At 38.2% G+C, this 19200-nt stretch overlaps 1 protein-coding gene and 1 non-coding gene across 12 annotated transcripts in view; one reads left to right on the top strand and one right to left on the bottom strand.

Moving 5' to 3' along the window:
- The window catches only part of CLOCK (clock circadian regulator), a 332535-nt gene that overhangs the window by 41044 nt on the left and 272291 nt on the right, over positions 1-19200 (bottom strand). For 9 of the 11 annotated variants that reach the window (XM_065914278.1, XM_065914277.1, XM_065914279.1 and 6 more), the window contains 3 exons: positions 16440-16531; positions 10614-10703; positions 1521-1641 (listed from right to left, as the gene is read on the bottom strand). In XM_065914278.1, the coding sequence (XP_065770350.1) occupies positions 1521-1641; positions 10614-10703; positions 16440-16531 (303 nt within the window). Of the gene's footprint in view, positions 1-1520; positions 1642-10613; positions 10704-16439; positions 16532-19200 lie in introns of those variants that run through there. The other 2 variants (XM_065914286.1, XM_065914285.1) reach the window with 2 other exon arrangements.
- On the top strand, positions 7422-7494 carry TRNAG-CCC (transfer RNA glycine (anticodon CCC)). Its single transcript has one exon. It is a non-coding gene; the product is annotated as a tRNA-Gly (tRNA).

Here is a 19200-nt window from a genome sequence, read left to right as displayed (position 1 = left end):
CAAATCTTTCTCCTAGATGAAAGACTAGAGTAGTCCCTTAGTCGTGTCATAAAAATTTGGTTTTCTAACAATTATAAATAGGCTTCAAATGTATTCTCCTGGTCTCTTAACTCTTCTCAACTTCTTCTGAAAGGCTATCTATTCTTATCAAAAACATACATTCACACATACTTACATGTGTGTGTATGTGTATCTCAACTGTTGAACAGTTAGTGTTCTACACAATTGAAGATTCAAAATATGAAGAACCTTTAAAATGATTAATGTCAGCTTCCCTTATAGCTCAGTCGGTAAAGAATTTGCCTGCAATGCAGGAGACCTGGGTTCAATCCCTGGGTCAGGAAGATCCCCTGGAGAAGGAAATGGCAACTCACTCCGGTATTTTTGCCTGGGGAATCCCACGGACAGAGGAGCCTGGTGGGCTAGGGTTCATGGGGTTGCAAGAGTAGGATATGACTTAGCAACTAAACCATCACCACTATAAGAAAAATCAAAATTTAAAGCCATGAAAAAAGTAGTTAAAGACGACATCTAATAGCCAAAATAGATGGCCAAATGTAGAGCTGTCATGACTTTAGACTTTACACAGGATTATTTATTCAAGAAAACAAGGGGTGGGAGGGAAGTTCCAGAGTGAGGGGACATATGTATACTTATGGCTGATTCACACTGCTGTGTGGCAGAAGCCAACACAACGTCGTAAAACAACTGCCGTCCAGTTTAAAAAGGAAAAAAAAACTAAAACAAAGCAAGGTATTCTGGTCAATGAATCTAGGAGAAAAGTCAGATTACACAGCAATATTTCGTAGTTATGAAAGGCAGCAACTGCATTTCCCTATTCTGGGCATTTCTGTGACTCAGCACAAGTGTCCGGCACACCGCTGCTCTGCTGCTGACTCCCCACGTCATGTCCGACTCAGTGCGACCCCGTGGACTGTACACGCCAGGCTCCTGTGTCCGTGGGATCTCCCAGGCAAGAACACTGGAGTGGGCTGCCATTCCCTTCTCCATGGGGTCTTCCCAACCCAGGGATCAAACCTGCATCTCTGCATTGGCAGGGGGATTCCCATCTGGCACATTAGACGTATCCAATACATTATTTTTAACTCTGCTTAATAGAGCACAAAATTTCTTTGATTAAGTAATTTTATTAAAAACATGTTTGTCTCATAGTTTCAGTGTTCAATTGGTTAGTGATGGTGAAAATAAAAACCCTTAATTTTCTCTTACTACAGTAACATTTTATATAAAAATTAATAAGAACATATCACTGAGCTCCATTTTTCTGTAAAATAGTTTTATGGCATATTATAACAGATGAGATTTCACTGTATTCTGGAATAGAGTTCAGACTTTTAACATGGTCATAATTCCATTATATTTTAATATTTTAAAAGGATCTAATAGGGGATTTCAAATGATGCTGTTAATTTGGTTAAACATATCTCTGCCACAAAATTACAAAGTAAAGGACAATGCAACCAAATCCGTTTAACTTTCACTTAAGAGGTACTACTTACATTTTAAATATTCAGGAGTTAATGAATCACTTTCCAGCAGATGGGTAGAGAGTATTTTATAAACCTCTGAATGTTCCCCCTCTGGGATAAAATTAAATATACTTTGATCCACAAGATCTGACTGAAAAAGAAATTTTTAAAAATTAAATAATTACAGTGATTCAAGAGAAATTTATTTTAAAAATATATAATCACTCTTAAACATCAGACAAGCATATGGTTGAGGTGTCATTATCTGTAAACAGTGACAAATATCAAGTTTCAGAATACAAAAGACAAGATTGAGAAGGTGAAAAAAGTTTCCATGGTCTCACTGTCTCTGATACTAGCATCATCAGATTCATGATCAATATGACCTTTGAAAGTCTGGTAAACTCTAAGTTTCACCACATGTGAACATGTAAAATATAACAGGACTAAGAAAGCTTATTAGAGGAATCTCTGGCTACCAGATGCAGCCTTACTCTACACACCACCAACCTCCGGTGAGTGGGGTATACACTACAAACAAAGGGCCACAGGAGGAGCACAGGCTGCGTGAAGAGAAGACTTGACTCTGATATGAGTTCAATTGTCCAATGTGTCCTTTTTATTTCATCTTTTCCAGTCATCTAACCTATATCCCACTGTCAAAAAGTCATGCTTTAAGATAAACACCTTATTCGCGAAAAAGACGACTTAAATCCTGAGCATTATAATCTATGCTAAGATATGGCTTTAACCAACAGTAATCTGACCATCAAGAGGTTGCCTACAATGGGACCCGGCTGTGGAATCCAAAGCGAACAGGACAGTGCCGGTCCATAAGAACCACGGACAATAAAACTTTAGTGAGATCACATTATGTGTGCGTGCTAAGTTGCTTCAGTCATGTCTGACTCTGTGCAACCCCACAGACTGTAGCCTTGTCAGATCCTTCTGTCCATGAGATTTTCTAGGCAAGAATACAGGAGAGGGTTGCTATGCCCTTCTCTAGCAGATCTTCCCGACCCAGGGATCCAACCCACATCTCATGTCTCCTGAACTGGCAGGCGAGTTCTTTACCACTACATTTCCTGCCAAATCCCATCCAGTCTACTTGGTTTCGCTGCATTGTAAACTGCTCTGTGAAATCCTGGGGATAATGAAGTGATAGCTCCAAGACTATGGAAGGCAAGGGAGGTGAAAAGAAGCTGTGAAGACAGGGTTAAGTGTTCCACTAAGTAGTTTCACTTTTATTCCCTATTTCAAATATTTTAAAGATTGTTCAAAACAAAAAACCTCAAACAGTAACAAACAACAGAGCCACTGAGGACGGTAAGAGGCGGGATAGGGGTGTTTACCACTCTCGTACAAGCCATATACACTTTCTTCAGTCCTTTCCCTAGCCTTCGAGGCACACCCCACGAAGTGAATCTTTCCCCTCTCTCACCACGTTTGTACTCTTCTGTCTTTCACAGACCGGCTGAAACTACTTCCTTCAAAAATATGTCTTTTAACTGCATTATTGTTGTTCATTGTCCAGTTGCTAACTCATGTCCGACTCTTTACAACCCCATGAACTGCAGCATGTCAGGCTCCTCACTCCTTCACTATCTCCTAGAGTTTGTTCAAATTCATGTCCATTGAGTTGGTGATGCTATCTAACCATCTCATCCTCTGTCATCCCCTTCTCCTTTAACCTTCAATCTTTCCCAGCATCAGGGTCTTTTCAAATGAGTCAGCTCTGCACATCAGGTAGTCAAAGTATCGGAGCTTCAGCTTTAGCATCAGTCCTTCCAATGAATATTCAGGATTGATTTCCTTCAGGATTGACTGGTTTGATCTCCTTGCTGTCCAAGGGACTCTCAAGAGTCTTCTCAAGCACCTCAATTCAAAAGCATCAATTCTTTGGTGCTGAGCCTCCTCTATGGTTCAACTCTAGGAAAACCATGGCTTTGACTATTAATACATGGACCTTTGTCATCGAAGTGATGTTTCTGCTTTCTAATACACTGTCTAGATTGTCACAGCTTTTCCAAGGAGCAAGACTTTTATTTCATGGCTATAGTCATTGTCCGCAGTGATTTTGGAACCCCCCAAAATAAAATCTATCCCTGCTTCCACTTTTTCCCCTTCTATTTGCCCAGAAGTGATGGGATCAGACGTCACAATCTTAATTTTTTAATGCTGAGTTTCAAGCCAGCTTTTTCACTCTCTTTCACTCTCATCAAGAGGTTCTTTACTTCCTCTTCATTTTCTGCCATTAGATTGGTATCCTGTACATATCTGGGGCTGTAGATATTTCTCCTGGTAATCTTGATTCTAGCTTGTGATTCATGGAGCTCGGCATTTTACATGATGTGCCCTACACAGAAGTTAAATAAACAGGATGACAGAATACAACTGTGTCACACTCCTTCCCCAATTTTGAACCAGTCTCTTGCCCCATGTCTGGCTCTAACTGTTGCTTCTTGACCGGCATACAGTTTTCTTGGCAAAGAGGTAAGGTGGTCTGGTACTCCCATCTCTTGGAGAATTTTTTCAGTTTGTTGTGATCCACAGGGTCAAAGGTTTTAGCATAGTCAATAAAGCAGAATTAAGAGGTTTTTCTGGAATTCCTTGCTTTATTCATGACCCAACAAACGTTGGCAATTTGATCTCTGGTTCCTTTGACTCTTCTAAACCCAACGTGGAAGTTCTTGGTTCACATAACTGTTGAAGCCAAACTTGAAAGATGCATGTGATGAGCAAACCTGCACAGGAGTGTAAACATCCTCTGACACTGGAGTGGAAACTGACCTTCCCAGCGCTGTGGCCACCGCTGAGTTTTCCAATCTGCTCAGACAGTGAGCGCAGCACCTAAAGCCCATCTTTCGGGACTTTAAGCAGCCGAGCTGGAATCCCATCGCCTCATCAGTTTTATTGACAGCGACGTCTCCTAAGGCCCACATGACTCCTCGCTTCAGGATGTCCAGGCTTAGGTGAATGACCGCACCATTATGGTTATCTGGGTCAGGAAGACCTTTTTTATAGAGTTCTTCTGTGTGTTCTTGCCATCTCTTAATCTCCTCTGCTTCTGTTACATCCATACCATTTCTGCCCTTTATTGTGCCCATCCTTGCATGAAATGTTAACCTTCGTATCTCCAGTTTCACTGAAGAGATCTCTGGTCTTTTCCTTTCTATTGTCTTCCTCTATTTCTTTTCATTGTTCATTAAAGAAGCCCTTTATATCCTTCCTTTCTCTTCTGTGAAACTCTGCATTCAGGTGCACATACCTTTTCCTTTCTCCTTTGCCTTTCTCATCTCTCCTTTCCTAAGCTATTAGTAAGGCCTCCTCAGACCTTGCCTTCTCGCATTTCTTTTTCTTGGGGATGGTTTTGGTCACTGCCTCCTGTACCCTGTTAGGAACTGCTGTCCATAGTTCTTCAGGCACTCCGTCTACCAGATCTAATCCCTTGAATATATTCATCACCTCCACTGTATAATCATAATGGATTTGATTTAGGTTATATCTGAATGGCCAAGTGGTTATCCCTACCTTCCTCAATTCTTTTTGAGAGTCTCTTGGACAAAAAGGAGATGAAACCAGTCAATCCTCAAAGAAATCAACCCTGAATATTCACTAGAAAGATTGATGCTGAGGCTGAAGCTTCAATACTTTGGCCACCTGAAGCAAAGAGCCAACTCACTGGAAAAGACCCTGATGCTGGAAAAGACTGAGGGCAGGAGGAGAAGGGGGTACGAGATGACTGGATGGCATCATCGATACAATGCACATGAGTTTGAGCAAACTGGGAGATAGTGAAGGACAGGGAAGCCTAGCTTGCTGCAGTTCATGAGGTCACAAAGAGTTGCACACAACTTAGCAACTGAACAACCAGAGAATGAAGTGGCTCAAAGTGGTAAAGATGTTCAGCTGTGCATGTGTCTAGCAGTGAAAGTAAAATTCAATGCTGTAAATAACAGTACTGCTGTTATTAATAATAGGAACTTGGAATGTTAGGTCCAGGAATCAAGGTAAATTGGAAGTGATCAAGCAGGAGATGGCAAGAGTGAACACTGACATCTTAGCAATCAGTGAACTAAAATAGATGGAAACGGGTGAATTTAATTCAAATGATCATTATATCTACTACTGTGGGCAAGAATCCCTTAGAAGAAATGGAGTAGCCCTCACAGTTAACAAAAGAGTCCAAAATGCAGTACTTGGGTACAACCTCAAAACCGACAGAATGATCTCAGTTCATTTCCAAGGCAAACCATTCAATGTCACAGTAATCTACGTCTATGCCCCAATCACTGGTGCCAAAGAAGCTTAAGTTGATCAGTTCTATGAAGACCTACAACACCTTCCAGAACTAACACCAGAAAAAGATGTCCTTTTCATCATGGGGGATTGGAATGCAAAAGTAGGAAGTCAAGAGATACCTGGACTAACAGGGAAGTTTGGCCTTTGGAGTACAAAATGAAGCAGGGCAAAGGCTAACAGAGTTTTGTCAAGAGAATGACAAAAATGTCAAAGTCACAGCAAACAACCTTTTCCAACAACTCTACACATGGACATCACCAGATGGTCAATACCAAAATCACACTGATTATGTTCTTTGCAGCCAAGATGGAGAAGTTTTATACAGTCGGCAAAAACAAGACCTGGAGCCGACTGTGGCATGGATCATGAGCTCGTTATTGCAAAATTCAGGCTTAAACTGAAGAAAGTAGGGAAAGCCACTTGGACATTCAGATATGACCTTACATGGACATTCAGATATAATCCCTTACGATTATACCATGGAAGTGATGAATAGATTCAAGGGATCAGATCTGGTAAGAGTGCCTGAAGAGCTATGGACAGAGCATAAGGAACAAACGTTCTGGCCCTTTTGATAGGCTTTATTTACTTATTTCAAATATTTGTTTTCTTATTAAAAATATTTATTTGCAAATAGGGAAGTCCAAATAATCATATAACTACTTTAAAAATTCTAGATTTTTATTTCTGCATACTGCATTTACACCAAACATTGTACTGACTTTCTTAATACACACTTGTGTTTATATTTCAAAATTATCAAGTTAAGAAAACAGATAATGAAAGGCTCAAAATACAGTGTTATTCCTGGACTCCATCAGGCTATGTAACATGGTTAATCTTCCTCCCTGTATTACATGGTAACAAATTTAATATACTCTCTTCTCAGGAACACATTTAAGCAAGTGGGAAGAAAGCAATTTTGAATTGTAAAACTTTACAAATTTTGAGTTCCCCGTAGAGAGACTTTATGTCTTGGCAGTTCCACTAAATTATTGCACAAATTCTCTGGGGTTCACATGTGTTTTTAACAAACACAAAGGGGCTAGGCGAAAAATGTCTAAAATCCCTTCTACCCTGGAGGTGGTATGACCCTATCATTTTGTTGTAGAAAACCACTTCAGGAACAACAACAACAACAACAAAAATTCATAAATTTCCTTTCCTGATTAGTAGCCACAAATAGGTTAAAAGTTACCTAGTTTCATAAGTACGACATGACAAAATTAAGAAAAAATTTTTTCCAAGACCTACAGAATCAGACATGCAATTTTATAGCTAGATTTAAAATTTATGTTACAAACTATTAAGTCATACTGACCACTGATTAAGATGGCAAATTTTAATTTCTCAACAGAACTGAATGATAAATACTAAAGCTTTATATTTAGAGATTTTCTAATGTTTCTTCCCCTCAGGACAAGAATCAAGAATGTATTTTAGATAAAAAGGTATGTATGTTAAAACAGAAAGAAAGGGACACCACTGTTTTAAATCTTTTGCTTAGTATCTGTTACAGTTTAATTATTAATGGCAGGCCAAAAGAGAAAAGTCACTTTTTTTCCCCCTTATTGGGTTTGATCCTAAACAAGTTTTATTTCATTTTATCAAAACATCCTTCTGGGGACTTCCTTGGTGGTCCAGTGGCTAGGAATCTACACTCCCAATGCAGGGGGCCCAGGTTCGATCCCTGGTCAGGGAACTAGATCCCATATGCCACAACTAAAAAACATCCTGCACACCACAAGAAAGATCCTAGGTGCTACAACTAAGACCCAGCTCAGCCAAAGAAACAATACAATATAGCAATGTCAGTGATGTGAGGAAAAGTATCCATCATAACTGGAGAGCAGTTTAAAAAAAAAAAAAAAAAAGGAACCAAAAAAACTTGTGTTACTGAAGAATACTATTAACTCAGTATGCAATGAAATGGGTCTGCTGTATCGGATGCAATCTCTTCTGCCCAAAAACTCACCTTCCAGTCTCTACATGCTTTGGGTAACACCAATGGTTAAAAACACCCAGAAGATGTTACTAACAGGAACCTGTGTGGGCATATATGGGAACTATCTTCTTAATTTTTCTATAAATGTAAAAATAAATGCAAAAATAGCTCCAAAATTAATTTTTTTTAATCCAGAAGGCAATGAGAAGGTCATGAAGCTTTTCATTGAGGGAAGTATGTTAATTACCAAACACCTGGGTCCTAAATAGGTCTGTTGCACACGTTTGTTATTTCAGTATGCGCATATTCCCTCATCCAGTGTGGCATTAGGAAGGAATCTTTAAAACATCTATTTCAAATAACCTACTCACTTTCTTATACTCAAGCACTAATTACTAAGTGCCTCACTAAGAAATTAGCCAGCATATGTGGATACAGAGATAAAAGTCTGTGCACTTAGAAAGCTTACATTATTATCCAAATAAACAGAAAATTACAATTCACTGTAAGTGTCATGGTGGCAGCAGGTATAAGGTAACATGACAACATAGAGAACAGGCATCTAATTCTCAGTGACGTCCAGGAAAAGTGCCCAAAAAGCAGGCTTTTTAAAAGTCTGACCACACTGCAAATTACACCCTGATTATGACTAAAGATTATATAGTTTCTAAAAATACATAACTGAAAGAAAAGCCAATAAAATTGTTTATAGGTTTAAAAGCCTATAATTATACATTTATTCAAATTACTCAACCTTATTTTATTACAGTAGATTTATGGTATTATTAGTTTTAGGTGTACGACATTAATGATTCAATAGTTTTAATAGACTACACCCCACTTAACGTTACTGCAAAATAATGGCTATAGTTCCGTGCTCTAGACAATACACTCTTGTTGTTTGGCTTTTATACCTCGCATGGGTAATCCCCTCCCCCGTCACACCCCTCTCCCATCCCCTTCCACACTGACAACTGCTAGTTTTTCTTCATCTGTGAGTCTGCTTCCGTTTTGCTATGCTCATTCTTTTGTTTTATTAATTATTGAATCTTATCTTAGTCATATCATAATCCTACAAAGGACTTCTTTCCCTGGCCCTTCTTACTATGCAGATTTTTTCTTAAGGAAACAGTTGTCCAGAAAAATTCAGTCATCAGTCTCTCCTTTGGTCTGCCCCAGAGAAGCAACAAAGCCACGTCATTTTCTGTGTGACACGGAAATCAGCGAGTTATTTACCGCCTGGCTTTCAGAAATAACGCGCCCTTAGAGAGCCTGGCCTCGTAAGTATGGAGCAAATTCTCTTCATAAAGCACACAGTAGCGTAATCAGAGGGACAGAGACACTGCTTCTCAACATCGCTTTAAAGAAATCTTTACAGAACAGATGACTGCATTACACATTTTCAAGAGATGGCATTTTAAGAGTAATTTATAAGTCACTTCAAAATATTTACATCCAAACCCCATTTTAAGCCAATAAGTTGGGGGGTCCCCAGAGAAAGAGAACCAGAAATAGCTTTCTGGACATAAGAGAAGCCATTTTGTAATCTAAGCCTGGCCACAAGGCTTGCCCTTGAAGGAATATCAATAGTGAACGATCTTAAGGGAACAGAGGAATACAGGAACAGAGAAAGGGCAGGCAAACAACAGTGTAGTGAAAGCAGAGTCCCAGTTCCTCCTCTAAGGATATATATAAACATGCCCGAGTTCTACAGGAAACCAAGGCCCTCTGCTAAGTGGAGAGAATGATGATGAGGTTGACCTTTTCTCACTTCAATCAAGTAAAGCTTAGACTATGCTGCTGACCTTTGCCCTACTTTATACTGAATTCTCCTCTGCTCAAGTCCCTTCAGGAATATGCATGTACTCTTAGCTTAAAAATTCCCTAATTTTGCTGTTTGGAGAGACACTGCTTTGGGAAAGATAGCGGCGTTCTTACTTGCTGCAAGTAATAACAAACCCTTCCTTCTCCTAATCTTTGGCTTAGTCGTGTCTGATGGCTTGACAACCACCAAGAGGCAAACCCATTTTTGTGTAACATCACCTTAGATGAGAATATTACATATTCAACAAAAACTTCAAATTCATAAAAACTGTCAACTGGAGCACAGCACCTAGTATAGTATCTGGTAGCATAGATGTTCAACAAATATATGTTAAGGAAAACCCCAAACACATAATTCAGGTACTCACCGTTCTAATAAAAATTTACATATAATTCTTTTCTGATTATCTACCCTTTGGGTCATATTAAGAACAAATGGAATATGGGAATTAAAATATTATCAACTCAAGTCACAGACCACAAAAGTTCTGTATCTATTATTTTCAGCATGTTCTTGTAAGTCATTCTTTTGAGAAAATTATTATTTAGCTGCAACAAATATCTCAGCAGAAATTTATTTATTCCCAAGATATTTTCAATGAATAAGTGACATCACCACAACACTGATTAAAGTTAATATTGAAAACTCAGCATTAAAATAAAGAAGACAGGAAGAATACAGGTTAAAGTAGGAGTTGAATATTTAGTTACTACAGATGAGAGTCATGACTGAAAAAATGCAGCCATACTAAAACAAAGACATACTTAGAGGTCTCATCTCCACTCTGATCATTGTTCAACAGTGAACTTGAGGCTTCACTTCTTGAGGTTTTAGAATATTTAAAAACAGGTATCAAGTGAGAAAGATGGGGTGGGAGGTAGGAGGCAGGTCCAAGAGGGAGGGCACATATGTATACCTATGGTTGATTCATGTTGATGTGCGGCAGAAACCATCACAATGTTGCAAATCAATTATCCTCCAAAAATAAACATATTAATAAAACATCTTTTTTTAAAAAGTGAGAAAGAGGTCACAGGATTTTTATACTTACCGGTAAATGTTCAAGCAACGAAGTTACACTCTCAGACACATATATTATGCTTCCATCTGTCATGATTGCTAAAAAAAAACCATCAAGAGCCTGAAATTAAACATAATGGTCAGTTAAATGAAAAGAAAAAAAGTATTTCACAGGACAGACATAAAAATCTAAGATAAATCACAAAGAACTAGAAATTTCTAGAGCACTGTCAAATACTAGCTTTTCCCCTTTACAATACCTTAGTATCTATCTTTGTGCATTTTAAGATGCTTCTGGAAGAAAAATATCACTCTATGACCCATTACTGAATGGCAAGTTTCTAAAAGATAGAGACTTAGTGTTCTACCTTTACCATATGTTATTATACAACAGTGGCCTTATTTGAAGATGCTAATATTTCCAAAGCACAGATGCCATCAACAATATGTCTTTGGCCAACAAAAGAACACATTATCACCATCACATATATAATATTAACAGAAGTATATGACTGAAGCACAGGGAGATAGATGGAGAATAAACTGAAAGGGAGTAAGCTGAAAAAATAGAGTGAGGTCAGATCATGGAAGGCTTTGAATATTAGGACAAGACATATGAACTTTGCTTAAGAGTGGTCTGGAAGCAATGTGTAAAATGGATTTTGAGAAAAAAGTGAGTTAAGAGGAAAATTTCAGTGGCCTTTTGGAATAATCAGAGAAGTTAAGGAGAATCCGAATAAAATTAGTAGCAGAGAAGAAAGGACTTAGGCAAGCATTAGGAAATGTGATGTTACGAGTTCAGGAGAGGAGTCAGCACAGGGGAACAATATTTAACAAAAAGCAATATTCTATTCATGTCTCACAAAGTTTTTCATCTGAGAATCCTAGGCACCACAGTGGAAGCTGAAGAAATGAGATCTGCAAAAACGAAAAGGATGCCAAAGACAAATCTTTGGGGTGTACTCTATGTACGGAGATGAGGAGAAGCCAGAGAAAATGACGACAGGAGAGGACACACTGCTGTTGATGAAGTCAATGGAAGAAAGCATGACAAAGTGAGTGAGGAGGAAAACGGATGATTCAGTAAAAAATGGGATCAAACAAGACGAGGAATTAAAAAAATGACTTGGTGACTTTGAAGAGTTATGTCAACAGGAAGGAGATTCATACTACAATGAGTTTAGAGATGGGTGGATCGTGAGAAGGCTATTATAAAACACTTTGTTCAAGTTCATGGAAGGACACATTTTGAGAGGACAAAGTATCAAGGGAAGTCATTTTCTTAGAAAAAGTAACTGAAATGTATTTTTAGGATAAGGAAAAGAAGATCCAATGGAAAAAATGTTGAAGACTTCCCTGGTGGTCCAGTGGCTGAGAACTCACCCGCCAAGGCAGGGGTTTGATCCCTGGGCGGGGAGATCCCACATGCCTTGGGGTAACTAAGCCCATGTGTTGCAACTACTGAGCCTGCGTGCTGCAGCTACTGAAGCCCACACGCCACGCGAGAAGCCATGGCAGTGAGAAGCCCATACACTGCAACTAGAGCACAGCCCCCGCCCGCGGCAGCCAGAGAAAGCCAGGGCGCAGCAACCAAGACCCAGAGCAGCCATAAACAGACGAGTAACTCAAAAAAACGAAAAGATACTGAGATACATACACAGCAGGTAAAGTATGTCATAAGAGGAGTTCCTCTTCTATCAAATAGTGATCACACTAAATCTGATTTTCTTGTGTAAGTCAGGGCTCTCTCAAAGGATATAATTCTGGTAAGAACTATAGTATCTGCAATACTGTATATCTGCAGCACCTGGCATAGGTGTGGCACACGGCAAATAAAAAATACTTGTATGTTACTTAAGCATCTGAGAGTTAGAGCAAGCTTCCTCTAATTCTAATTGTTGAGGTATATGGTGAATGTATGGAAGAAGGCATCCCTCCACCTCCTCTTTTATTGAAGGAAGATGTTTGGGTATCAGAAAGAAATTAATTTGAGCAGATGCATGCCTTCCAGGATGGCTCAGACAAACTCATTCTTGATTAATGTAAAGGGAAGGGATGAAACCTTATAATTTAAGCAAATGCATGAAATTTTCACAAAAACTCTTTAGTATAATTATGCCATTATTATTTCCTAACAAAAAGGGTCAAAATGATGTTAAGAACATGCTTTTCTCATGTGAAGCTAGACTGTGTCATCTTTGAAAGCAAATTACTATGATGATCTCTATGATGATCTCTACTTATTCCTAGGAGATCTACTAGGAATTAGGATGCAGCTCTCTTCTGTGAAGGGAATAAACTAAAATCAGAACTCTTAATGACCTGATCCCACTACCAGAGGCAGAGCCTGCCCCTTTCTCTTCTGAAGCAGGTAAAGGTTCAGCAGAGAAAGACCTGCATCAGCATCCCGCCAAGTCTTAACACAAGAAAGGATCCAGAGTTCAAACTTCTTTTGAATGGAAGGATGTAGTTTTCCAAGAAGGTAGGTATGGACACCAAAATGGGAGGGGCTTTTGACAAGGGAGACTCGAGAGATGTGGAACAAGACAGATGGCCATCCTCATTCCAAGACTGACGACAGTGAAGGTTACCCCTTGTTCACATTGTATGATGGGAGGGACAGGGCTCATTAGTTAAAACTCATCTTCCTGTTTGACATCTACTTTGCACAAATCACGAGGCCTGTACACATCTTGGTTGTTTACTCAGTGAGTACTTAATCTGGCAAGACTGGATGGAAGTCCCAAGGAAGGGGACAGAACCTCCTTGCAATGAGGCAGGCAGGGCCCTGGCCCTTCCCATGTAGAGTACTGGGGAGAGCTGCCAGCTGTCAAGAGGAAAGAACTCTGTACCAGGATATGACTCCACACAGAGATAACTTGGCACAGAGGTCTAATAAGGCTAAACTGCCCTTATTTCCTTGGTTAATCACAACATCCCCAACAAGGGTAGCAAGGAATATTCCTTAAGCATCAGAAACAAGGGAGAGGGATGGGGGGCAAGGGAAGAATGAAGAGAGACAGCCAACACACAAGGTATAAGTGAATTTTAAGATCTTAGTCTCAGTTCTTTGATTAATTAGCTGACTGGATAAGCTACAATCTCTCCAGGCATCATCCATAAAATGAAGAGTTTGAGCTGAATGACCCCCAGCTCTTCTGCTAGCAGCTCTAACATTCCTAGACAAAACCTACATCTGAAATTCTGCTGAAAAGGGCATCCAGATTGCCTAACTGTAATCTGATCAACTGATAAACCAACAGTAACACAACTAGGTTAGCTGAACCCAGGTTATAATACACACAATTATACATATCCTTCAATCTTGGCATATGAACATTAAAATGCCTATTTAGCAGGTGCAAATATTCACTAAAAATCAAAAATATGCTTGACATATTAAAAGTTAGTAAATGTAATATTTTTCAGGAATGTAACTTCAAAGCTGTGAGGATAATCATGAGAAAACTAACTTATAGTTTCTAAATTAACATGTTTAAATATTCTGTTATATATAAGATTATAATCTCTAGACTCTTTGATTTAGTTACTTTTAATACTACAAAAGTACTACATGTGTCTTCGCAATTAAGTTAAAATCTGTTCACTGTAAAGAAAAATTTGAGGACAATTCTTTTCGATTTAGTTTATTATCGAATAGGCAATCTACCTTCCTAAGTTTCTTAAACATAGATACTGCATTAATTTATGAATTTATAAGAAAATTTGGGGGGACTTCCTAGCAGTCAATCAGTTAGGATTCTGCACTTCCACTGCAGGGGCTGTGGGTGGGATCCCTGGCTAGAGGAATAAGATCCTGCATGCCGATCAGTGTGGCAAAAAAAGTCATAAAAATAAATGAAGAAAAATTATTGAAAAAGAAAATTTTCACACCAATAAAGCAGGGTAAGTAAAGAGCTTATGACTGGGACTCCCCTGGCGCCCAGTCATTAAAAACCCGCCTCGCAGTGCAGGGGACGCAGGTTCAGTCCCTCCTCAGGGGAGTAAGATCCCATGTGCCTGCTAGCAGCTGAGCTTGCCAGCCACAGCCTGAGCCCCTGCAGCCCAGAGCCCGCATGTCCCAGCCAGAGCGTCCATGCACCACCAAGAGCATCCCATGTGCTGCGGCTAAGACCTGACACAGCCAGGTGAAGAGAAAGGTTTAAAGGGTTCATGACAACGCAGATGGTCCTGCCTCACGGCACTGAGAAATGAAGACAGACTTAAAGAACAATCCAACAAGCTGATTTCTTCTTGGGGTTACAAACATTAGCTTGTTTGCACCCTTTCATAAATGCATAATTTCATAAACTTAATCTAAAGAGATAATTTTGGACAATGTCAAACTCCTTTTTAGAGGAGAAAAAATTAATTGGAACTATTATTTGGTTTGTAACTTGTGCCCACTCATTTAAAGAGCTAATTGCTGGTCATAAGCTAAAAGCTCTGTGCCACAGCTCTCATGAAAAGAAATGCCATGAGCGGCAGTGGGCACAGGGGCTGGGCCCACAGGCGCAGAGCCTAGTTTTCCTGCAGCGAATCCTGGCTCAGCTAATCAGTTTTATTTTGAGCAAATTTCATAATCCCTTTGCTCAATTTCCTCATCTGAAAGAAAGGGATACTAATAGTGTATCTTCATAAAATTACTGTGAGGATTCACTGAGGTAATAGTATGTAAGATGTGCTCAGTTATTTTTTCAGATTTTAAGCATGGCTTTAAGTATATATACAATGTGTTTACACTCAAATCAGTTTTCATATGGTGACATTTCTGCTGAATATATAAAGACTTAATCCAGCAATTAACTGTTCTACCTAGTAAAAACAGAAAAACAATTCAATAATTTGCAAAATACTGTTGCTTTGGACTTTAGTCAACATGCAAAGACACTTGAGACATGGTTCTTACATATACACACACCACAGAGATATATGCTTAAAGTCTAAAATAACAAACCTGAACAGACAGAATAAGAAATGCAAATTATTTAACAATCTCTACTTCAACTGTTTTCTTCTACTCCTTCTGTCTCCAGCTTCTTTTGCTTATCTACTTTTCTTGTCCTTAACTGTTAACACCCAAGTATAATACCACCTTTACTTATTACTAGTTTTTTTGGAGGAAAAAAAGCTGTCATAGAAATCTGATACTGAACTCTGTACTTTGTGTGCATGAAGATATCCTTATTAATCTAAATTGGAAATGTTTAAAAAGTAAAACTGATAGGTATGAGTGACTCAAAATTTTTGTGGATTTTATAACTGATTATGTGACATATTAAGTTTTGCAATTCTAAGCAAGTATGATCTGAACTGTATTCAAAAATAATTCTGTCATGGAAGAACATCTACTTTTAGAAGGAAAACCTTCTAGAAGTATCTATTTAAAATGAGAAGAGTTGCCTTTCAATGTATATTTCATTATTTTAATATTTTCAAAATACTTCATTTAGTATCATTTTGTATTTAGGTGGATTTTAATTTGTTGAAAAAAATCCTGCTGTCCAGTAAAATACATTTCGTAATATTTACTATGTGTTGAATAATATATTTTATTTTTCATTTAAATGTTAGTGTTGTCCAGGTAAAGAACTTGGTAGTTATAGGTTTCTAACTTATTAAGCCTCTCAAAAATTCAGAGGATACTGAAAGCACAAAGATTTGGCATTATTTTACCACATATAGTACTATTTTATTACAATACTTACATCAGTTAATTTTAAATGAATAGTTGGTTGACTTACACTGAATTAAGATTTTTCAGTATTAAACTAATATTGTTAAATCTATACTAGAATTGGTAACCCCTATGATTTCTTAAGAAAATAAAACTTTTCAAAAATTAATCTGGACATACCTCTAGCATTAATTGTGTAAACTCTTCATTACTAAGGAATGTAGGTTTCCAGTCCTGTCGAATTTCACTAGCGTCTGACTGTGCAGTGATTTCTGTAAACAGATTAACATATTAGTGGCACTAATTAAAGAGGAGAGCCATAATCAAAAACATTTATTGGTCTAGGTAGGTATCAGGAGGTCCACATTTTGGTATGATGAAATAAATATTTGAGCTAATGTAGCAAGTCATCTGCTTGAATAATTTGGATAACTTTAAGACTAGTCTCTTGAAAAAGGCAGTCTCTGAATTTTCTCTGGAGAGCTTTGAGAACCTTTGTTCCTGACTGGCCTGAGACTGCTTCCTGCTTTACACAATGATCAAATAAGAATCAGAATAAGCAGACTCGTTTTCTTAGTGGCAGGAAGCTGGTCAAAATTTGGAGATTCCCTAGCTTTTGGCACATATTTTAACACAATTATTATAGTTTATTTTGCAACATACTTCTAATGGATTGTTATAAAAAGCCATTCATAAATGATGGAATCTGTATGGGCAATATTTTTCCCATATTTAAATGCAGACATATTAAAACAACCAAGCAAAATTAAAATATATATCATAGATTTTACTGTACAAAATATACTCTATCTTGCAGTGGACTAAGTTGTTTTGATTTCTCTATTACCAGATATATAAATACAGCATAAAAAATTGGCACCCCAAATTTGGCATATTGGAAATGTCTGTATTAGATATGAATAATTACAGCTACTAATTCTGTGGAATATAATCATGGCTTTCAAATTCACTTAATTATATACATTCAGAAAAAAGGACTTAAATCCATAAAGAAATTCCATCAAGTTTAGCTAAATCCAGGTTTATTTTTAGAGTAATAAGTATGTAAGAATTATCTTTCAGTTTCAGGTAAATTTTAATTTTGTGAGAACCATAAGCCCAACTTTTTAAAAAAATCTAAATGCCAAAATTAATCCTCTATTGTCAGGGGGAAATAATTATGCATGCATATCATTTCATTCAACAATCATTTACTGAACTGCTACAAAGTCTGAGGAATGAGCACCCTAACAAGGGACGAAGAAATCAGTGAGAATGCCATTTGCAGAGATAAAATGTAATGGCAACATAGGCAGTAAAAATGGACACCAGCAATTTTGACACGTTACCAGAAGAATCAACAAAATTTGGCAGCTGTGATAGTGTGCACTAAAAAATGCAAAACTCTTCTCAGGTCTGAGTCCCGGGGAGTGAAAGGACTGTAGTGTGAAATGGAAAACTGAAACAAAGAGATGACTTGGCAAAATGAAAATGAATTCAATCTTAGATGTGTTGAGTCAGAGAACATTTAAAACCAAAGATCCAGAAGTTACCTGGAAATGAAAAACTGTAAAGTCTGCATCTAAAAATACAGACTTAGTTTAACAGAGAGGCAAAACCAAGAGCATAGAGAAAGCATGAACACAAGGTAAGACCTAGAGAAATGGCATACTCAGAGGGCAGAAGGAGGAAAGAAGTTAGCTTGCTTGGGAGAGGGAGGTGAATGAAGAAGCCCAGTGTATCTCAGAACAAGGAGGAAGCAAGCCAGTGGAGCGCAGGTAAAACTTTCCAGTGCTTCAGAGATGCAGAAGAGGATGATGCACAAGAAAGAGCTACTGCTTTGCTGGCAGCAGAGAGGGTGGGGGACATGGTACTAATAAAATTAACAAAAACAATTATAAACAGTGGTGGAGAATAAACCAGGATAGTAATAGATTACAGAGTGAGCTAGCGAGAAACAAAAAAAGCACTAGTTACAAATTCTCTTTTGAGAAGTTCTATAGTTTATTTGCCTCTGAAAAAGGAAATGTCCTTCTACACAAGTTTTTCACCTATTTTCTATTAAGTAGCATCTGTTAGGGACCAAAATACTTACTATTCTCTAAAATTTCCTTTCCATGACATATTTAGTCAAAGTGATTTTCTTTAACAATCACTTTAAAACCATGTTTATTTCCTAGTCACTGAAATAATGTTTAAATTACATATCTCATGATCTGACTCAATTCTCCTCCAAATACACTCCTCACTTTCCAGTTCAGTTCTATGCTCCAGTTACACTGACCTCTCCTTCCTTCTCTGGTTTTACACATGCTGCTCCTTCCATGTGAAATGCTGTTTTCCTTAAGATAAAAGAAAGACTCAGCTGGAAAATCAACTGGTTTTATGACTTCTCTGACACATTCTTTCCTCTGTGTTTTCACATAAATATCCTTTACAAGCACCACTCACATTATAATTACTTGCATTGTAATTAGCTATTTATATATTATTTGTCTCCCTTGGTTTGAGTTACTTGAGGGTCAGAACTATTACCCTGCACCACAAGAATCTAGGCTGTGTGTGTTAGTCGCTCAGTTATGTCCGACTCTTTGTGACCTCATGGACTGTAGCCCGTTAGGCTCCTCTGTCCGTGGGATTCTCCAGGCAAGAATACTGGAGCAGGTCACCATACCCTCCTCCAGGGGATCTTCCCAACCCAGGAACTGAACCCAGGTCTCCTGCATTGGGGGGAGATTCTTTACCGTCTGAGCCACCAGGGAAATCAAGGATATAGTAGGCACTAAATAAATGTTTGTTGAATGAAAGAAAGAACATATTCGGGAATCATTAAAAGGCAATTGTTTCTTTCTCTTAAAAAAAGGTTAGGAAGCATCCAGTCCCAAGCATCACTGCCAAGATTCTATCACATTATGCTTTAAGAGAGAGTCTGTTATTAAAA

Source organism: Muntiacus reevesi, chromosome 22 (assembly GCF_963930625.1).
Source record: "Muntiacus reevesi chromosome 22, mMunRee1.1, whole genome shotgun sequence".
NCBI classification, from domain to species: Eukaryota; Metazoa; Chordata; class Mammalia; order Artiodactyla; family Cervidae; genus Muntiacus; species Muntiacus reevesi.
This window is presented reverse-complemented; position numbering and strand designations above follow the sequence as displayed.